The 18,812-nt window shown below is 33.9% G+C and overlaps 2 protein-coding genes across 2 annotated transcripts; one reads left to right on the plus strand and one right to left on the minus strand.

Moving 5' to 3' along the window:
- Positions 1 to 1,005: 1,005 nt before the first annotated feature.
- Positions 1,006 to 2,925, minus strand: LOC125859924 (stem-specific protein TSJT1-like). The gene is made up of 4 exons (XM_049539780.1): positions 2,643 to 2,925; positions 1,968 to 2,208; positions 1,699 to 1,819; positions 1,006 to 1,227 (listed from the first exon to the last, which is right to left on the minus strand). The coding sequence occupies exons 1-4, from the start codon at positions 2,852 to 2,854 to the stop codon at positions 1,040 to 1,042; spliced, it is 762 nt and encodes a 253-aa protein (XP_049395737.1). The 5' UTR covers positions 2,855 to 2,925; the 3' UTR covers positions 1,006 to 1,039.
- A 3,896-nt stretch (positions 2,926 to 6,821) lies between these two features.
- Positions 6,822 to 18,777, plus strand: LOC125859165 (uncharacterized). The gene is made up of 14 exons (XM_049538873.1): positions 6,822 to 6,944; positions 7,364 to 7,891; positions 7,992 to 9,032; positions 9,288 to 9,612; positions 9,865 to 10,123; positions 10,207 to 10,423; positions 10,936 to 11,294; positions 11,398 to 11,907; positions 12,425 to 13,610; positions 13,910 to 14,248; positions 14,353 to 14,590; positions 14,957 to 17,628; positions 17,768 to 17,913; positions 18,395 to 18,777. The coding sequence occupies exons 1-14, from the start codon at positions 6,822 to 6,824 to the stop codon at positions 18,678 to 18,680; spliced, it is 8,229 nt and encodes a 2,742-aa protein (XP_049394830.1). The 3' UTR covers positions 18,681 to 18,777.
- Positions 18,778 to 18,812: the final 35 nt, after the last annotated feature.

Genomic DNA, 18,812 nt, shown 5'->3' on the forward strand with positions numbered 1-18,812 from the left:
ACAGAGACAAAAATCTAAATGTAAACGTGGAATATTCATATTTGTGCAAATATATGGTATAGAAAATTATGATTGGGACATAATCACCTAGGGAAATGAATATTTGGTGCTTGTGTGTGCCGCAAAATTTCCCAAGTATGGGCCGAAAATTCCAACATTAATTTCTTTTCACAAAAATCTTATTAGTATAGTTTAATTTAGCTATCGAAATTTTCATTTTGTTACTGAAAGTACCAATTTTTCATTTTGTAATTCTTGGATTCTATCGTCACAAAAAAATTATTTTATTGGTGAAAAGTGTCAATTTAACTTGTTTTCAAATGAATATTTTCTTAAATTTCCTTATTTACAATTAATTTCTTTTTAAATGAATATGTTTTTTTAGAAAAATAAAACGACTTGCAGAAGACATTGCTAAAAAAATTCATTAAAAAAATAGAACGACTTGCAGAAGACATTGAAGATTCTCATGTTACCTTTTAATTATTCAAGATCCTTTCACGCATTATGTTAGCTAAGCTTTTACTAATGTTTAAAACTTATAATCATAAGAGAAAAATATATGACATAAAATCACATATTTTATCTTTTAAATGAGTTAGATCATTAATTTATTCTCTTTAGCAATAAAATTGATGTCAAATATAAAATTATGTATAGACATGACTTATAAAAGATTATGATATAAAAATATAAACTTATACCTTATAAAAGAGTTATTAATTACTAATGACAAAAACTATAAACAACCCAAAATAGAAAAAGAAGTGCAAATAAGCCCATATAAGAATGCCAAGTATTTGCACATTAGTTTTTCCTACTCAAAACATATTAAGTAAATGAAGAAAGAAAAACAAAAAAAAAACTTCCCATCTAGGAAACCTCATTATCAATTTACAAAGTTGAGGTCCTTCAAGAAGATTGAAAGTAATTGAAATACAATTTGAATATAAAACATAAGCAATTATTAAATAAGCTCTTTTTTTTTATTCATCGGATTCAGATAAAGACCAAAGATCTCAAACGACCAAAACTATGTCTATTGGCCCCAAGTTGCCCAATTTGCTGCACTTCCAACTCTTGGCATGCTATTCACTTTTGAGTAAACATCAACCTTGAAGTAAGCTCCACACATTGAACCTTCACTATCAACTCTTGGCATTGCTTTCATCTTGTAACTTGGATGTTCATAACTCTTCAATCCTGTTTCACTATGGTACATGCACCCTACAAAAACACATCAATCATAATCGAGATTAGAGGCGAATCTACATGTAATTTATGAGTTTACGAGGATTCAACAACTTTGTGTAAACCATGTATATATGTTAAGATAACGTATTTCTCATTCTATATAAAGATATCGTTGTTGAAACATACGAATTTCAAATCTTGAATCTGCCCTAACGCCAAACAACTATGAGTGCTAATAGTGCAATGTAATTGTTTTTCTTTCTTTTTGAAGTCCCATAAAATATGGACATATGCCCCTTTAGTTTCCTAATCGACTTAAATATCAGGCTTTGTTCATATCTGACTTCAAACATATAACAAGTGTTTAATTCACACATCACATGTTTGTATCCACACATGACCAAAGCCTTTGTGCGATTTATTGTTATACTGATGCACTAAACTTCTACTATGCATGGAATTCGAAAATAAAATAGGCAAGGACTTCAAGTTTGATATACATACCAGTTGGGAATGGAGCAAATGATTTGATACAACTTGCTTTAATGTGATCCACATTATCAGATATCATCACAGATCCATCAAATGCTATGCCCCAAAAGAGCTTAACTTTTTCATCACCACCCTATACATAACATTCATTAATTAGTAACAAAAATAAATATACTATTCGAACTCTCCAGAAATGTTGTCACACTCATTAAAAATGAATGCACCGATGATATTTTTGAATAGTTGACGATGTATATAACTTAAACGATACGTATACTTACAAGGGCAGCAAAGACTGTATCAGCCTTGTGATCATAGATGACAAATCCAAAGCTACCTTCAAGTTCCTTGAGGACTTGATGGGCCGGGTATGGGCCTCTATCACGGAGGGTCCGATAGGCCTCACTCACAAGCATGGCCTCATTGGCACACTTTGAAAGCCCATAATGCTTGTTTAAAGCACACAAGTTGCTTAAACTTCCCAAGAAAATGCAATATATGTCATTCACACCACAAAACAACCTACAAAAAAAGAAGATCAATAATTTTGTATCATATAAAAAAAACCATATACATCATTGGTAAAAAAAAAATATATCCGGTATACAAGTGAAATGATACATTAAATAATTAAATATTTATATTTAAGATACTCTTAAAACAAGAGACTATTGTAGCCCAATGATTTCAGATGTTTCGAATGAACAAATGATTGCATTTTCAAATCTTACTAGTAATATCTTTTTTCCCCATTTTACCCTCGTAAAATTCCTAGCTCCATCATTGTTAACATTTTATTATCCCAATTTAGATTTTGAATTGTCCTACCTCGCCTTGTTAAAATTTCACAAGTAGAGTATGAAGAATATACGAGCTTTCATTATATCCGCTCCGCTCCATTAACATCTCTATTCAAATTCAAAATTTTAAGAAAAGAAAGAAGGATAGATTAATACCTTGGCAAAGTGTTGTATGAAGTTGAAGGATTAGAATATGCTAAAAAAGCCTTATTCATAAATCCAATAGAAAATCCATTATTTGGATTTGCAGATAAAAAATTCTTCATAGTTTCTTCAGGTGTTGCAGCTTTAATTGATGCTTGTAATGAAGCTGGACTTTGCAACTCCTTTGGTGGATCAACAACACCATTTTTGAATATTGCCAACATTTTTTTTTTCTTCTTAATTAATGAAAAATAACAAATTTGAGTCAAATTGAGAGAATGGATAATGAAATGTTTGGTGATTTGTTAGAGTATTTATAGAAAAAAAATGAGAAAAAAATAGATAAGATTTAGATAAGAAGAGACAAAGGTGTCAGAATTATCCATTAAGAATCTTGAAATTAAGGGTAAGTTTTATAATTTTAAAAAAATGTTACATGTGGACCATTGATTTTTTTATTTTTTTTGGAAGGGTGGTAAAAAAAGTAGATTTTATTGCCAAATAATTCTTGAATTTAGGAGACCTATAATTTGTGAATGGTTATTATTTGGGAGCAAAAATTTGAGGGGTCGAGGATCTATCGAAAATAATTTAAGGAATATATTGTTAGGAGAAAAATGAGGAAATTTGTTTAATATTTTTTTGGTAGAAAAGTGAAGAAAAAATTGAGTATGTGGCAAATACGTGGTATTGATCATCATTAATTAGTTAAGACTTAATCTATAGACACAAATATTTGAATTGAGTTTGACACACCAACATGTGGTAGGTGAAATGATTAGGATATTTTTATATTTTAATTAAAGATTTTAGATTCAAATCCTTAAAAATAAATTTTTAAAAATAAGATAAACAAAGTGTGGATATAGATTTAGTTGAATCTCAATATAAACATCAAAATCGAGTAAGAAATCGAATTCATTTAAGTACCAATACCAACACTATTCTCAAAATGAGTTTCCGTGATAGGTGAATTCAAATTTAATCAAACCTTAAGGCGAATACTGAATATTGAGTAAGAAATCAAAATGACTTAGAAATGAATCTTATAATGCACAATTTCAAATAAAATCGAATATCAAATATTAACACTTTCCATAAAATAAATTTTAGAATGTACGAATTCAAATATAATTAAATGTCAATTCGAGAAATCCAGAGAAATAAAAAAAATATATGAGTTGAGTTTGACACGAATCCTAGTCAGCGAATCATTTTTTTTATTGGATAAGATTTTGCTACATGAATGCATTTTTCTTTAGTTGGGGGCCCTTTTAATTCTTATTTTAGATTTAAAAAAATTATCTCAAAATAGTTATCATTTAAAAATTCAGAAACAAAATATATAAGTATTTTTAGTTACTCCTTCCGTCTACTTTTAATTGTTATATTGCGTTTTCGAAAGTTAATTTAATTAATTTTCAAAGTGAAATTAGATTACATTAATTCGATATTTTAAACAAAAAAATTAGATATTCAAAAACTATATAAAAAGTACTATAAATTGCAAAAAAAAAATTGCATATCAATATGACGAAAAAATATTAATCAAAGTATTTATCATTTGACTCTAAAAAAAAAAATCATGACAATTAAAAATGACCGGAAGTAACATATTATTAATATAAAAGAAATATTTTTTGTTTAATATACTTCAGTCTAAACAGTAATTTAATAAAGGAAATATTCAAAATATGTCATTAAATTTTGATAAAATAATTATATATGTTATTCGTTAGTTTGACTCATATATGTCATTTCTATTTGAGAAAGATTTATACATGTCAGTTGTCACTATTTGTTAACTAAAATCAGTCCTGATTTTGCAAAACCATTTTTTACATGTGGTAAATTATATTCGGCCACGTTATTAATCAAACTATTTTTTAAAAAGGAAAACGATTCAAATATGTAAATCAAACTTTGAGAAAATACTCACTTATGTCATTTGCTAAAAGTTTGATTCATTATTCATCTATATCATTTCAGTTAACAATAACGACATAGATGAACTTTCTCTCAAACGAAAATGACATAAATGAGTCAAACTTAGCAAATAACATAAACATGCCTTTTCTCAAACTTCAATAACATAATTGAACCTTTTCCTATAATAAATAAAAATAACTTAATAAATTACTATATCTTATACTTTGTGCTTGATCAATATTTTAAAAGAATTTGAAGAGGAAAAAAAATACTTTTTTTAAATTGTTTTTACTATGGCTTGAAAGCACTTATTTTTTTCTCTAAAAACGCATAATCTATTCAACTTATTTCTATACAAAATCTTTTTCATTTTATATTGATTTAATTCATTTATTTATCCTATTAATTACCAAATTACAAATATTTTCGAAACACGTTTTAACAGATGAGCAAATTATCAATTCTGAAAGACACATCTATTTTAGTAGCATACGTAGCAGGGCGGTTCAAAACCGAATCAAAATTGATAATCAGAATTGAAAAAATATTATCAATTTATCCGTAATGGGTTATTAATTTAGCGATTTTGATAACTGTTTTGATTTTTTTGTTATTGGGTTATCGGTTCTTAACGGTTTTAGATTTTTTTCTTAACGGGTTAACCGATAACCCGATAGTAAATTAAATAATTATATATATTCCATTTTGTATATAAAGTCCTTGACTTAGAGTTTGGTTTCCTACTTTTATTTCTGGTTGTCCCAAACTCTTGGTTATTCTACAATGTAAAAGTGTTTGCTTTTGAGAAAGATGTAACTTGTGAACTCATGTGTATAATTCATTTGGTTTGTCACCTTATATTTAAGTGATTTTCAATTTTTTTTCTGTGTCAAATCTTAACGGTTAAACTGATAACGATCAATAACCGATAAACTAATAACCGATAAGTCAATATCTTAATGGTCCTATAACGGTTTAACATCTCTACAAACCAATAACCAATAAGTCAAACCGATAAACTTCAAAATCAAACCGAACGGATCGATACAGCAACCCTAATACGTAATATAAGAAAAATTGTGAATTTTTGGGTTTAAATTTTATATTAAAAAATGTAAAAACTAGGTGATTTTTATTTATTTACTAAGCCCTGATTGGCAAATTACCAGGTAGTTGCACAAATGGGGAAGGCACAAGTGGATTCAAATATTTTCGTCATAAAAAGATAAATTATATAGTCTTCGTGAATAACATTAACATATTCTGTGAAATTTTGACGTTTGAAAGGATAAAGTATATACAAACTTTATTGTCCACTTAGAACTTTACATATTCCTTAAGAAATAGTGATAAATATGAGTCTTATACACAATTTTCAAATTATGTATAATATTAGCTTATAGATATATAAATTTAGGGAATAAGTAATTAATATAAACAGTAAAACATAAAAAGCCATTTTTTTTTTCTTAATATGTGAAAAGTAACAAATAAAAATAAAAATATATTTATTGTATATTGGACAACTAAAAATAAATGGTAAGAATATGAAAAGGACATGCTAAAAGAGAACATAATATTTATTAGAAATGAACATATATTAATTGAATAACTAAAACACAAATAAATTATAGTCTTAATTATTATTTTAAAAAAATTAAATTAAATGGGGAAAATGAGTAGACCATGAGGAAAATGAAAAGACCACCCTTTCGTTTTCCAAGAACAACTTGTTAATTTCTTCATTTCCTTTTTATTGTACAAAAAAAATTCTGCAACATATATTTCTTAATTTGTGTGTTGCTACATATTGTTTTGGTTATGCAACTACTAATACTTGCATTACGATCGATTGTATACATTACACTTTGAGGTGTGATCTTTTTTCCTGACCTTGCTAAATGCTTTGTGGACTGAACCGTCTTAATTATGCATTTGAATGATTTTTTTTTATTAATTTCTAAAGATGAGTTTTCAAACATGAAAATGAGTTCTTCAATTTCAAATACTATTTTCTTTTCATGGATCATTCAATATATGTCTAAAGTCTTGCTATATATAAGTTGGTAAAGTGAATTCTTGGGATTAAGGTGTTTTTATTGTTGTATTAGTGAATTTTTATAAATATTGATTTGAATCAAACGTTACTAGTTCACGTGAACTTGTAGATAGTTATTCTGTAGCTCCGCCCCTTGTATATAGAAATTTGTATGCAACATTTTTTATTGTAGTATTCATTTTTTTTGAATAATTTTTTTAGGTATGGAAGGAGGTTCTTCTATGGAGAAAAAGAAGATTTCAAAGCCTAAAGATATTGATTTCATTGATTTGGTTCTCAAATGGTCTATCAAAGATATTTTTGATGAAACTTTGTATCAATTTCAGGTAATTTCATCGAGTTTAAGTTATATACACGGTCAGTGTATACAAGTTTTTGTAACTCTTTATAAGTTGTTCCAAAGAAATCTACATGTAATCCTTTTAAAAAAGAGAAACTGACATAAATAGTCGCCCACCAAAATAATAGCCTGTAAATGTATATCTTTTGTATATTAATATATGATATACATAATATATAGTGTAAATTTGATTAGCAAATGAAATTATTTTTGATCGACTAACCAAATGTGTAACTTGTTCTGAGAAACTAGGATTTAGAATCATGAAAATAAGTCAGTTTACCGGCTACAATAGTTACGTATACACTTGACATAATAGTATATATGAGAAGTATACAAAAGAGTGTGTTTGTTTTATTTTCATTTTGTTACTATATGATTTTAATGTAATTTCATAATGTGTAGGTGGAGAAGATTCCTGAGTCATTTGAATCAGTAGATCATTACTTGAGTTCTTTCGTCTTCCCTTTACTCGAAGAAACACGAGCATATATTGCTGTTTCCTTGAAAGACATAGTCAAAGCACCACTTGCTGAATTAATATCCTTTGAAGAAGTACTAGAGCCTAATGGATCATTGGTTTTTGATGTTGAGGTTAATTATTGGAGGAACCATTGTTGTGATGGTCGTGTTCCTTATAGGACATCACCGGGAGATATTGTTGTTATTTCGAATGTTAAACTTGAAGATGCTAGTGACCTGCAGAGATCGGGATATTGGACATTTGCGTATGTTACTGATGTCAATGAGAACGATGCATTGGTTAATTTTAAAGTCAGAGTTCCTCCGGGTAGCGGAAATGTTAAGGGTATGCGAGGATCATGCCATGTAGTGTTTTTAGTAAATGTAATGTCGAATAAGAGAGTATGGAACATGTTGCGTGTGAGAGAGAATTTGAATATGATTGAGAAAGTCCTTTGCCCCGTGCAAGAGGTAAGTAATCTTGTTGATTTTTACTCTCTTTTAGTAGGCATTTAGAAATGAATTTGGTGTTAAATGATGTAAACATTTGTTGATATTTGTCCCCTTGCACAAACAGATCGAACAGAAATGTGACGTTTGTTCAGAATATGATTCACCGGTTGGAGAAGTTATGTCTAGCCTGTTGTCCAAGTTGAATGATTCCCAGGCTAATGCAATCTTTACCTCTCTAGCCGCCGTGAGATGCTACCACAAGGCTTCTGTTGAACTTATTTGTGGTCCACCTGGTACTGGAAAGACTAGGACACTAAGTGTAATGCTTGTTGAGCTGCTGCATATGAAGTGTAAAACTGTTACTTGTGCCCCAACGGACGTAACAACAGCCCGAGTTGCTTCCCATTTGGTTAAACTGGTCCGAGAGTCGTCTAAGAATGAATATGATGGCTTTTGTCCTTTGGGTGATATTCTCTTGTTTGGGAATAAGAACTGTGAGGATGGTGAAGATATTGCGGAGATTTCCCTCGATTATCGTGTTGACAGGCTAGAGGAGTGCCTTGCGCCAACGAATGGTTTGAATGCCTGTTTAAGTTCTATGATTAGTTTTCTGGAGGAACTCTATGAGCAAGAGAAAGCTCCAAAGGTAAATGTGAAGATCAGCTCATCGGTAGATTTAGCTCGATCTCAGTTTACTTCGACAGCTTCATCTCTCCGAAGGTGCATGCTTATGATCTGTACACATGTACCTATAGAGTTCCTTCGAAAAGAAAATGTTGATAGAATGGTGGTCGCTCTCTCCCAGCTTGATTCTCCCGAGAGGATGCTATTTTCTTGTCAGCAACCATTTGGAGTGTCTTTAATTATCCAGTCCCTGAAAGATCTTCAGCAATCTCTCTGGACCCTACATTTTCCTAGGGCGACGAGTAAGGATCTGATAATGGAGTTCTGTATCCAAATGGCTTCCTCGATTTTCTGCACTGCTTCTACTTCATATAAGCTACATTCTGTGGAATCAAAGCCGTTTGACTTATTGGTTGTAGATGACGCCGACCAGTTGAAGGAGTGCGAAGCAGTCACACCCCTTCAACTTCGAGGTTTAAGGCATGTTGTTCTAGCTGGAGATGAGTTCCAACTGACAGCGATAGTTAAGAGTAGAGTACGTATCCCCTTTCACCTGCAATTTTGTAGAAACTTCAGCTGACATAAAGTCAAAACCTTTCTATAACAACGTCGTTTGTCTTGATACGTTTTGGTTGCTATAGCTAAATCATGTTATAGAGAACATATTACATTACATAACGTGAAAATTGGTTCCAAAGAAAACTTACCTGATATAGTGAAATTTTGTTATAGGGAGGTCTGACTGTATTTTTATCATATATATTTATATAAATTTATTACTCCTTACCAGATTGCTCGTGAAGCTGGTCTCGGAAGGAGCTTGTTCAAAAGACTCGGTTCGTTAGATCATGTTAAGCACCTGCTTAACGTACAGTACAGGATGCATCCTTCAATAAGCCAGTTCCCAAAATCAATTTTCCATCGTAGGCAAATCATTGATGCCCCGGATGTAAAGAGTAAAGCATATGAAAAAATGTATCTTACAGGACAGTCTTTTGGTCCGTACGCCTTTATAAATGTGCCATGGGGAGAAGAAGAGCTAGATAATCTTGGACATAGACGAAATTTGGTTGAGGTTGCGTTGGTCATGCAAATGGTGCAGAGCTTGTTCAAAGGTATAATCATATCAAAGAAAACTTATACATTTTTTCATAATATATTTTTCCGGACACTGATTAATTAGTTTTTGATCCTTCACTTGTTAATGTGCTGTCTTCTACTAATATTGTTAAAATTATGACGATGGACGAACAGTCTTGTGTTTAAGGAAGCATTGTGTTACATCGATATATCAATTATCGAGGTTGTTTGTAGCTTCCATCAGTACATCCATTTTTTACACTCATATACGATTCTAATTTTTGCAGCTTGGAGTACGGCCTCCAAGAAGAAACTCCGCATTGGTGTTATATCACCGTATGCTGCTCAAGTTTTGGCCATACAAGATAGACTTGGTCAGAAGTATAATAACCATGCACATTTTGAAGTTAATGTGAAGACAGTTGATGGATTTCAGGGAGGGGAAGAAGATATTGTAATAATATCTACCGTGAGATCGAATCATACTGGATCCATTGGCTTCCTGTCTAGTCTTCATTGGACTAATGTTGCTTTGACCAGGGCCCGGTACGGATCAATTTGATACACTGCTTCTTCACAATTTGGATCATTAATTCTGCTTTGTCTAAGATTTTTCATTCTTTTTCTAGACACTGTCTCTGGATATTGGGCAATGAACAAACGTTATTGAATAGTAACTCCATCTGGGAAGAGCTAATTCTCAATGCCAAGGATCGTCAATGCTTCTTTCATGCAGATGAAGATACAGACATGAGAAAAACAATTTTAGATGCCAAGAAGGAACTTAATCAATTGGACGATTTTCTAAATGGGGATAGTAGTCTATTCAAAGAACAAAAATGGAAGGTACACACATTTCTTAGAGATTCTCTTGCTTTTGTTCCATAGATAGATGGACGAAATCATATTTCTGTCTTTTACACTAAACTTTTTCTGAGTACCGCATTGTGTAACTTAGTCTGATTGGAGATTGGATAGACGCGGAATGGAGGAGTTGAATTATAGTAGAATCATTTATAACGAATTCATGATGCTGTGAACGGTCATGCACTCTAATCTTTGCTCTTCGAATGAACTCTAATCTTTGCTCTTCGAATGAACTCTAATCTTTGCTCTTCGAAGTGTGTTTTTCCTGTTATCTTAGTTGTTTTCTTGTATTTTGAACACTATATATCGAGGTGAGGTGTGACTATAGTTAGTACTTTTTGTCTGAATTCTGAAATCCGTCGAGGTTTGTTTATATTATTGGTGTAACAATAGCTCCGTAGAGGGACTGGTTTATCTTTTTGATTTTTTCCGAAGATATTATCTAATGATGTAACATTGCAACTGCTTTTATCTTTTATTTGGTTCTTCAGGTAGTGTTCAGTGAGAATTTTGGAAAATCATTTCAAAAGTTGGTGTCCTCGTGCTTGAGAAAGTATGTGTTAACTCTTCTGGTTAAGCTTGCAAGTGGATGGCGCCCGAAGAGGAAGAACGTGGACTTAGTTTGCAAAAACTCATCTCAGGTGGTTAAGAAATTCAAGGTAGTTGAAGGGCGATATCTCGTTTGTACTGTTGATATTCAGAAAGAGGAGTTCTTTTATACACAAGTTCTCAAGGTCTGGGATATTTTGCCTTTGGAGGAGTTTCCCGGGTTTTTGAGACGACTCGATGCAGTATGTTTAACGTACACTAAGGACTTCATCAACCTCTGTAATCAGAAGTATTTCGTGGGGTAATGTTGTTTCTTGGATCACTCCATTGTTCTCAATATTATGATAAACTTAAGTTCTCCTTTTAAAAATTTCTTTGATTTTAACTTTTCGTCTTCTGTTTAGGGATTTGGAAGCTCCAAAGTGTTGGGAGGTTCATCGTGAGGTTGTTCAGTATAAAAACGATGCTGAGAGAAAATTGAACCGTGAATCGGGATATGTTGAGAATTCAAGAGTGAGTGAAAGCTTCTTGTTAATGAAGTTTTACTCGTTATCATCTGGTGTTGTCACACATTTGCTCTCCGATCGCCATGGTGAAGAAATAGATGTCCCTTTTGAAGTAACTAATGAAGAGAGGGAGATAATCCTTTTCAATAAAAGTAGTTTCATACTTGGCCGCTCAGGCACAGGGAAAACTACCGTGTTAACAATGAAGCTGTTCCAAAAAGAGCAGCAACACCATAGTTCTGTTCATGGGTTAAATGTAGCGGAGGAGTCAAGATTTGGACTATACGAGGAACATGAAGATGACCATAGTATCAGAGAGACTAATAGGACTACCTTGCACCAGCTATTTGTCACTGTTAGTCCTAAACTGTGTTACGCGGTCAACAAACAAGTTTCTCAGCTGAAAAGGTGATTCATCTAATCTGCTACCGTAGAGTTGCCTGATGGAACTACTTTCTTTAACGAGTTGTTTGTCTTATCCTTGGACTAATTACTTGGTTTTATTGTTCGTTTTGTTTTGTTTCCGTGGTTTATATAGAAATAAACAAATTTGTAGAAAATGGAAAATGGTGATGTAAGAGTGGGTCCCACATTGGTTGGGGAATGAATTGGTGGTCTCTTTATATGAACTCGGACAATCCTCCCTCATGAGCTAGCTCTTGGGGTTGAGTTAGGCCAAGGTGTCATATCTTTACAGTTTATGTGTGTCTTAATTAGTTTGACTGGGCACGAAGTTTATAAAATAAGGAGGACTTTCGACCACTTTAGTCCCTCCTCCCTTTAAATCTTGCAGCTTTGGGCACGCAGTTTATAAAATAATGAAGACTTTAGTCCACTTTAGTCCCTCCATCCTGTAAATCTTGCAGCTTTATATAGGGTAGCCGTAGAAGCTGTTGATCCTAATTTGTGTTCCTTAAATCTGCAGGTTTTCTCTTGGTGAAAGTTTCTGGGCTGAAAGCAGCTTTGAAGCTGATGAGTTTGATGGAATGACGCCGTTTAGGGACTTACCGAATTCTTTTATAGGCATTCCATACAAAAAATACCCTCTTGTGATCACATTCCATAAATTCTTAATGATGCTTGATGGAACGGTAGGTTCTTCGTACTTCAATAAATATAACTTGAAGTGGAAGCTTTCCAAGGACAGAAGCTTGAGGTCAGTTGCCATAGAAACATTCATAAGAGAGAAGGAGATCAGTTATGATCGTTTTTGTTGCTTGTATTGGCCTCACTTCAGACGTCAATTGACGAAGAATCTTGATCCTTCAAGGGTCTTTACAGAAATAATGTCTCATATAAAAGGTGGGCTACATGCTGGCGATTTTCATGACGGGAAGCTTAGCAGAGATGCTTATGTTTTAATGTCTGAAAACCGTGTCTCCAATTTAAGTGTGGAAAATAGAGAGGGAATATATGATATTTTCCAAGCTTACGAAAAGATGAAGATGAAGCGTGGTGAATTTGATATATCTGATTTAGTTAATGATATTCATCTTCGACTAAAACGTGATCATTTGGATGGTGACAAAATGGACTTTGTATATATTGATGAAGTTCAAGACCTGACAATGAGGCAACTTTCTCTTTTCAAATATATTTGCAGAAATGTGGATGAAGGGTTTGTTTTCTCGGGGGATACGGCCCAGACTATTGCAAGGGGTGTTGATTTTCGATTTGAGGACATAAGAAGTTTATTCTACACTGAGTTTCTCATGGACTTGAAGAGTGACGTCAGAAGAAAAGATAAAGGACAACTATCATGTGTTTTTCAGTTGCTTCAGAACTTCCGTACACATACCGGTGTACTCAAAATCGCTCAGAGTGTCATCAATCTACTCGGTCATTTTTTCCCTCAATCCGTAGATGTGTTAAAATCTGAGACAAGTCTTATAGGTGGTGCATCTCCGGTCTTACTCACGACCGGAAATGATGAAAATGCCATTATAACTCTTTTCGGGAACAAGGGGAATAACAGTGGCAAAATAGTAGGCTTTGGCGCGGAACAAGTAATAGTAGTACGTGATGAATCTGCGAAGGAAGAAGTCTATGGTTTAGTTGGGCAGAAAGCTCTTATTCTGACCATAGTTGAATGCAAAGGGCTCGAATTTGAGGCAAGTCTTCTGGTTGCTTATTGTGCTTAAGATATCAGTCATCTAATTCATTTTTGTTACTTTAATTTGAGTTAGAAGTTCTTCGTGTCTTAACTCGAGGGTTTAACAACAAAGAATTGTTCTAATCTCTAAAAATCAGGATGTGGAATATGTCTAAATAAAGATATGCCTACTCGTAAGAAGATACCTCGCAAAACGAGCTAATATCTCCTCCGATTCATATTTGAGTAGGTAGAATCAACTGTTTTGCTATATAATTTACTGAATTCTCCTGATGAGACTTTGTTGATCATTTGTAGGATGTACTCCTGTACAATTTTTTTAGCTCATCGCCACTCGGAAATCAATGGAGAGTTGTATATGCGTATATGAAAGAACATAATTTAGCCGATTTGTCCTTCCCAAGTTTCTGTGATGCAAAACATAATATCTTGTGTTCTGAACTGAAGCAACTTTATGTTGCTATTACTCGAACACGGCAAAGATTATGGATATGTGAAAGTCTAGATGAGTTTTCCAGGCCTATGTTTGACTACTGGAAAATATCGTCTCTTATGGAAGTAAAGAATGTGCATTCAGTCACAGATACTATGCAAAGTTTCAGCACTCCGGAGGAGTGGAAATCGAGAGGAATGAAGGTCAACTCAGTCTTCCTCATTCCGTTGCTACTCTCTCGTGCATTTTTCATTGCATGGTCTCAACTTCTTTCTGTCCTCCTAAAGTGTATGATGTTCAAATGCAGCTGTTTTGGGAGAAAAATTATGAGATGGCACTTATGTGTTTCAAGCAAGCGGGTGAAACAGATTGGGAGAAAAGAGCAAAGGCTGCTTATATCATGGAAACTGCTAAACAAATTCGTTATTCTGATCCCGAAAGGGCTCACATTAATCTTCTGGAGGCTGCAGAGATATTTCTTTCTATTGGCAAATTTAAGTCTGCAGCGGAGTGTTTTTATGACTTAAAAGATTATAAACAAGCAGGTATGAAGTTGGTGATCTTACGAAATTGCTCTTTTTTCTTTTTCTCTTCTTTCTCTGCTGCTTCGCATTTCCGTTTCTAGAGTTTTTAGTATCCACCTTTGAGCTTTAGTAAACATACATCATAAAATCATAAGCTTGAAGGTATAGAAGCAAATTGATTGACAGAGGCGGAGCCATCATTTCAACTTTATTAGTTTTGTATTTTTGAACGATGTGTTCAAGTGTTAATAATGTTCTAAACTTAAGTATTTGATATATACATATGTAGTGCATTTCCTTTGCGACTTCTTCACTTAAACATGAGAAAATTTCATATCCGATCATGTTTTTCGGTTTATATGTTTAACTTGTAAAACTTACATGCAGGAAGTATTTATTTGGACAAGTGTGGTGAACTGATAAAGGCTGCTGAATGTTTTACTCTGGCCGGTCGCTATAAGAAGGCAGCAGAAATTTATGCAAAAGGCAATTATTTCACAGAGTGTCTGTCAGTTTGTACCAAAGGAAAATGTTATGACTTAGGTCTGAAATATATCGATTTCTGGAAGCAACACGCTTGTCAGCGCGATAATGTTGGGAAAAGTGCTGATGAAATTGATGAAATCAGGATGGAGTTCTTGGAGAGTTGTGCATCTAACTCTTTTGTGCATAAGGACAGAAAATCTATGATGAAATTTGTCAGAATTTTCCCATCAATGGACTTGAAGCGCAAGTTCTTGATGTCTCGAAAGTGCCTCGATGAGTTGCTTCTTTTAGAAGAAGAATCAGGAAACATTGCTGAAGCTATTGAAATCACACGTTTGATTGGAAATGTACTTTGTGAAGCTGATCTTCTTGGGAAGAGAGGGGATTTTGATAAGGCGTGCTCACTTGTCCTCTTGTATGTTCTCTCTCACTCATTATGGATGGTTGGAAGTAAAGGTTGGCCTTTGAAATCGTTCGTGCAAAAGGAGGAACTTTTAGAGAAGGCGATGATATTCGCGAGGCAGGGGTCAAATTTTGAAACCGTGTGCATTGAGATTAAGGTTTTATCGAATGAGTCGGTTGATTGGTCAGTCTTGAAGCATAATTTCATTGTCTCTAAGAAATGTAAAAGTTTCCTAGGTGAAATTTTGTGTTGTAGAAAGATATTGGATTTTCATTTTCAGTATGACGTAACGAAGTATGTTTGGGATGATAAGTTATCGGGTAATCTAAATGGTTCAGAAGAACTGATTCCGAGCAGCCCAGTTAGTGTTGGGACACTGTTTTACTTTTGGAATTCGTGGAAGAATAATGTTGTTAATGTTCTTGATTCTCTTGAGTGCCTCGGAGATGTTGATTTTGGTGAATTCAAAGGAGTTGGTGAATTCTGTCTAAAATACTTTGGTGTAAGGCAGCAGTTGAATGGTCTCAACGTTACGTATGTTCTGCTGCATCCAGCAGCCGAATGGGTGAAAAATATTCAGAGCTCTGTTGTAAGACGGAACAAACAAATGGTATTTGTTGATGCTCGGCATTTTATCTCTGCTGTTCGTACTCATTGGCGTACAGCATTACTTGTAGTTGGTCTGAAGGTTTTCGAAACTCTTGCATCCCTCTATGAGTTGGCTGTAAAGTCGTTGCCTTTATTTTGGCAAAGTGTGTGCCTGCTAAATGTGTACGAGATTGTAAAGTTTTTAAGTGAGTCCAAGCACCATGTCTTGAACAGTTTTGCGTTGAGAATACAGAATGTTTTGACACTAGTGTCGACAAAATACTTTGAGAAGATATTCCCCCTCGATTCTCGACAGTCAATGGTGGGACGTATGATTTCTCTAAGGAGAACGAGACTTTCTTGTGACTTACTTCAAGAATGTATTGTCCAGGATATTGGCACTAGTGGTACTCTTAGCTATGGACAGATTGGAAGGATGGTGATCATATGCCATGCTTCGGGAAAACTTCCCGCGGAGCTGTACGAGGAAATTGTTGGAAGAATCCCATCAGATGTTCCTTGGAAGTCATTCATCGAAATTCTCTATTGCACGAAACAGAGAGAATGTTGGGAAGATTTTGATCAGTCAGGCGATTCTGTTAGAGACCAATCGTTGAAATTTCAAGAAGTTCTATTGAGCAACATTAATCTTGAATGTTATGAGTTATTGCAGAAATTTTGTGAAGCTTTGCAGGATACATTTAGCGCGAATTGGAAAAGAAGAGACGAGAATTGGACAAAAATTGACGACTGTTTCTCCCCTGGTTACTTCTTGTATCTTCTCGAGCATTTCCTGATTTTGGTATCTCAGTATCGTGGAATGTTCTTCGCGTTTAAATCTTCATTTGTTGAATGGCTGATATCTGAGCAGCTTCATTCCCGACTAACTTCTAGGAATGCTGTTAAGACACCGGTTTTAGAAGAATTATATGATTCCATTCTTGTGATGGTACAAGAACTCATTTTTGACAAAGCTAGCACAGTTGAGTGGATTGCTCGATCAAAAATCAATGTTGACATGTACTATAAGCAAATGGTCTTGAGATTGGTGTTTATTCTGTGCTTACTGTGTCTGAACTGTGAGAAATACTATGATGTTCTTTTCAAAGTGCTCAGTATCGACTATGTTAGGAACCAGGTTCCGGAGGAACTTTATGTCATTCTTCAACGAGGAACGGAGAATAATTGTGTTCATATCAATGATTTTGTTGAAGCTTTTCAAAAAGGAGGAGATCCTCTTTTGGTTATCAACCTTGGTGAGATTGTTCCGGGAGTTGAGTATTCCAACGTCGCCTCTGTGCAGCTGCGAGCAGATTGCAGCAGAGAAGATATCTTGAGTTTGTTGATTCCAGCTGAAACAGGCAATTCAATAGATAAAACTATCACCGTTCCAGAAGTCATGTCATGCGCGAATTTTTCCTCATATTGTGGTGATCAACCAAAGATTTCGACCATTACTCCTGTGTCAGATCATTACGTGCAACTGAATTGGGCCGTGTTTCAGGAAGTATCAGACGTCTTGAAGTCTAGTGGCAGCGATGACAGTGCAACTTCTGCAAGTGTCTCAACTGTTAATTTGAAGGTTTAAACTAATCCTAATTCTCTTAGTGTTATGACTTGGAATTCAGTAAAATTATGTGTTGTGCTCGGGTCGAATTGGCTGTTTTCATGTTTCTTTTTTTATATCAAGTTACTAAACTTCATGTTTTTCTTGTTTCAAGGAGGAAATGAATGATAATGTAAGCTTCTTAACCGCTGCAATCAATCTGTGCTCGGAGAAGAAACTTTATGTTGCTGAGGACATGATGGAGGAAACTCGTAATCTGCTTCAGGAGTTGATACAACTCCACTCATTGATGAATACGAGGTTCGTTGGTTCTTAGTTTCTTTACTCTTCAAATTTATATCTGCTGGATTATATCATATTACCTTTGGTTAAGCATATCTTTTTAGATCAATAAACGTAATTCCATCACCATCGCCAAAATTAATTTGAACGATGAGGGGCAGATGACATGGTTTCTGTCAAGTTCTACATGTAAAGGTGTACTATGGATGTTGAGATGCATAACATGTCCCCTAAGATGTAGTGTTGATCATATACTTCTCTAACCTTACAGACGAAACATTAGACTGTCATTCAACGTTTGCAATAACTTATAAAATTTTATAACATGGTCTAATGTTTTGCCATTAAGATATTCATTGAGATCAAAACAGTAAAAAAGAGCATCATTTACTAAACAGATGTCTGTTTTGGTGAATCGTTGTGTTGTTTTCTCCTAGCAATATACATAAACTTTTGTCTTTTCAATTTGTAATTTTGTTGTATTATTATGTTTATGCAGTACTCTGGAAAAGGAAAGCATTGAGCAATTGCTAAAGAGCTTGCTATCAAAAAAGACCAAGCTAGAAGTTTTCTTGAACCATTTCATTGTGCCAAAGGATATAATCATCGCGTTAGAGAACCAATGCGCGGAGAAACTTTATGTATCGTGTGATGGAGTTGCTATGATGGATCTTCTTCCGTCTGCTAGTAGTTCCGAGACTCGAGGTGGTGGTTACCAGACAGAAAGGAAGCAGGGTAAAGGGAAGGAGAAATGTAAGAAACAAAAAGGAAGTAGGAAGAAGTAAACAAATATGCCAAGGATCTATATGATAAGAGTGAGTATGATATGGTTTACTACTATACTTATTGTACATTTTTGTGTTGTGAATACGAGTTGTGGAAACAGTCATTAATGTTTGCATTAGGTTTGCTAACGA

Source organism: Solanum stenotomum, chromosome 3 (assembly GCF_019186545.1).
Source record: "Solanum stenotomum isolate F172 chromosome 3, ASM1918654v1, whole genome shotgun sequence".
NCBI classification, from domain to species: Eukaryota; Viridiplantae; Streptophyta; class Magnoliopsida; order Solanales; family Solanaceae; genus Solanum; species Solanum stenotomum.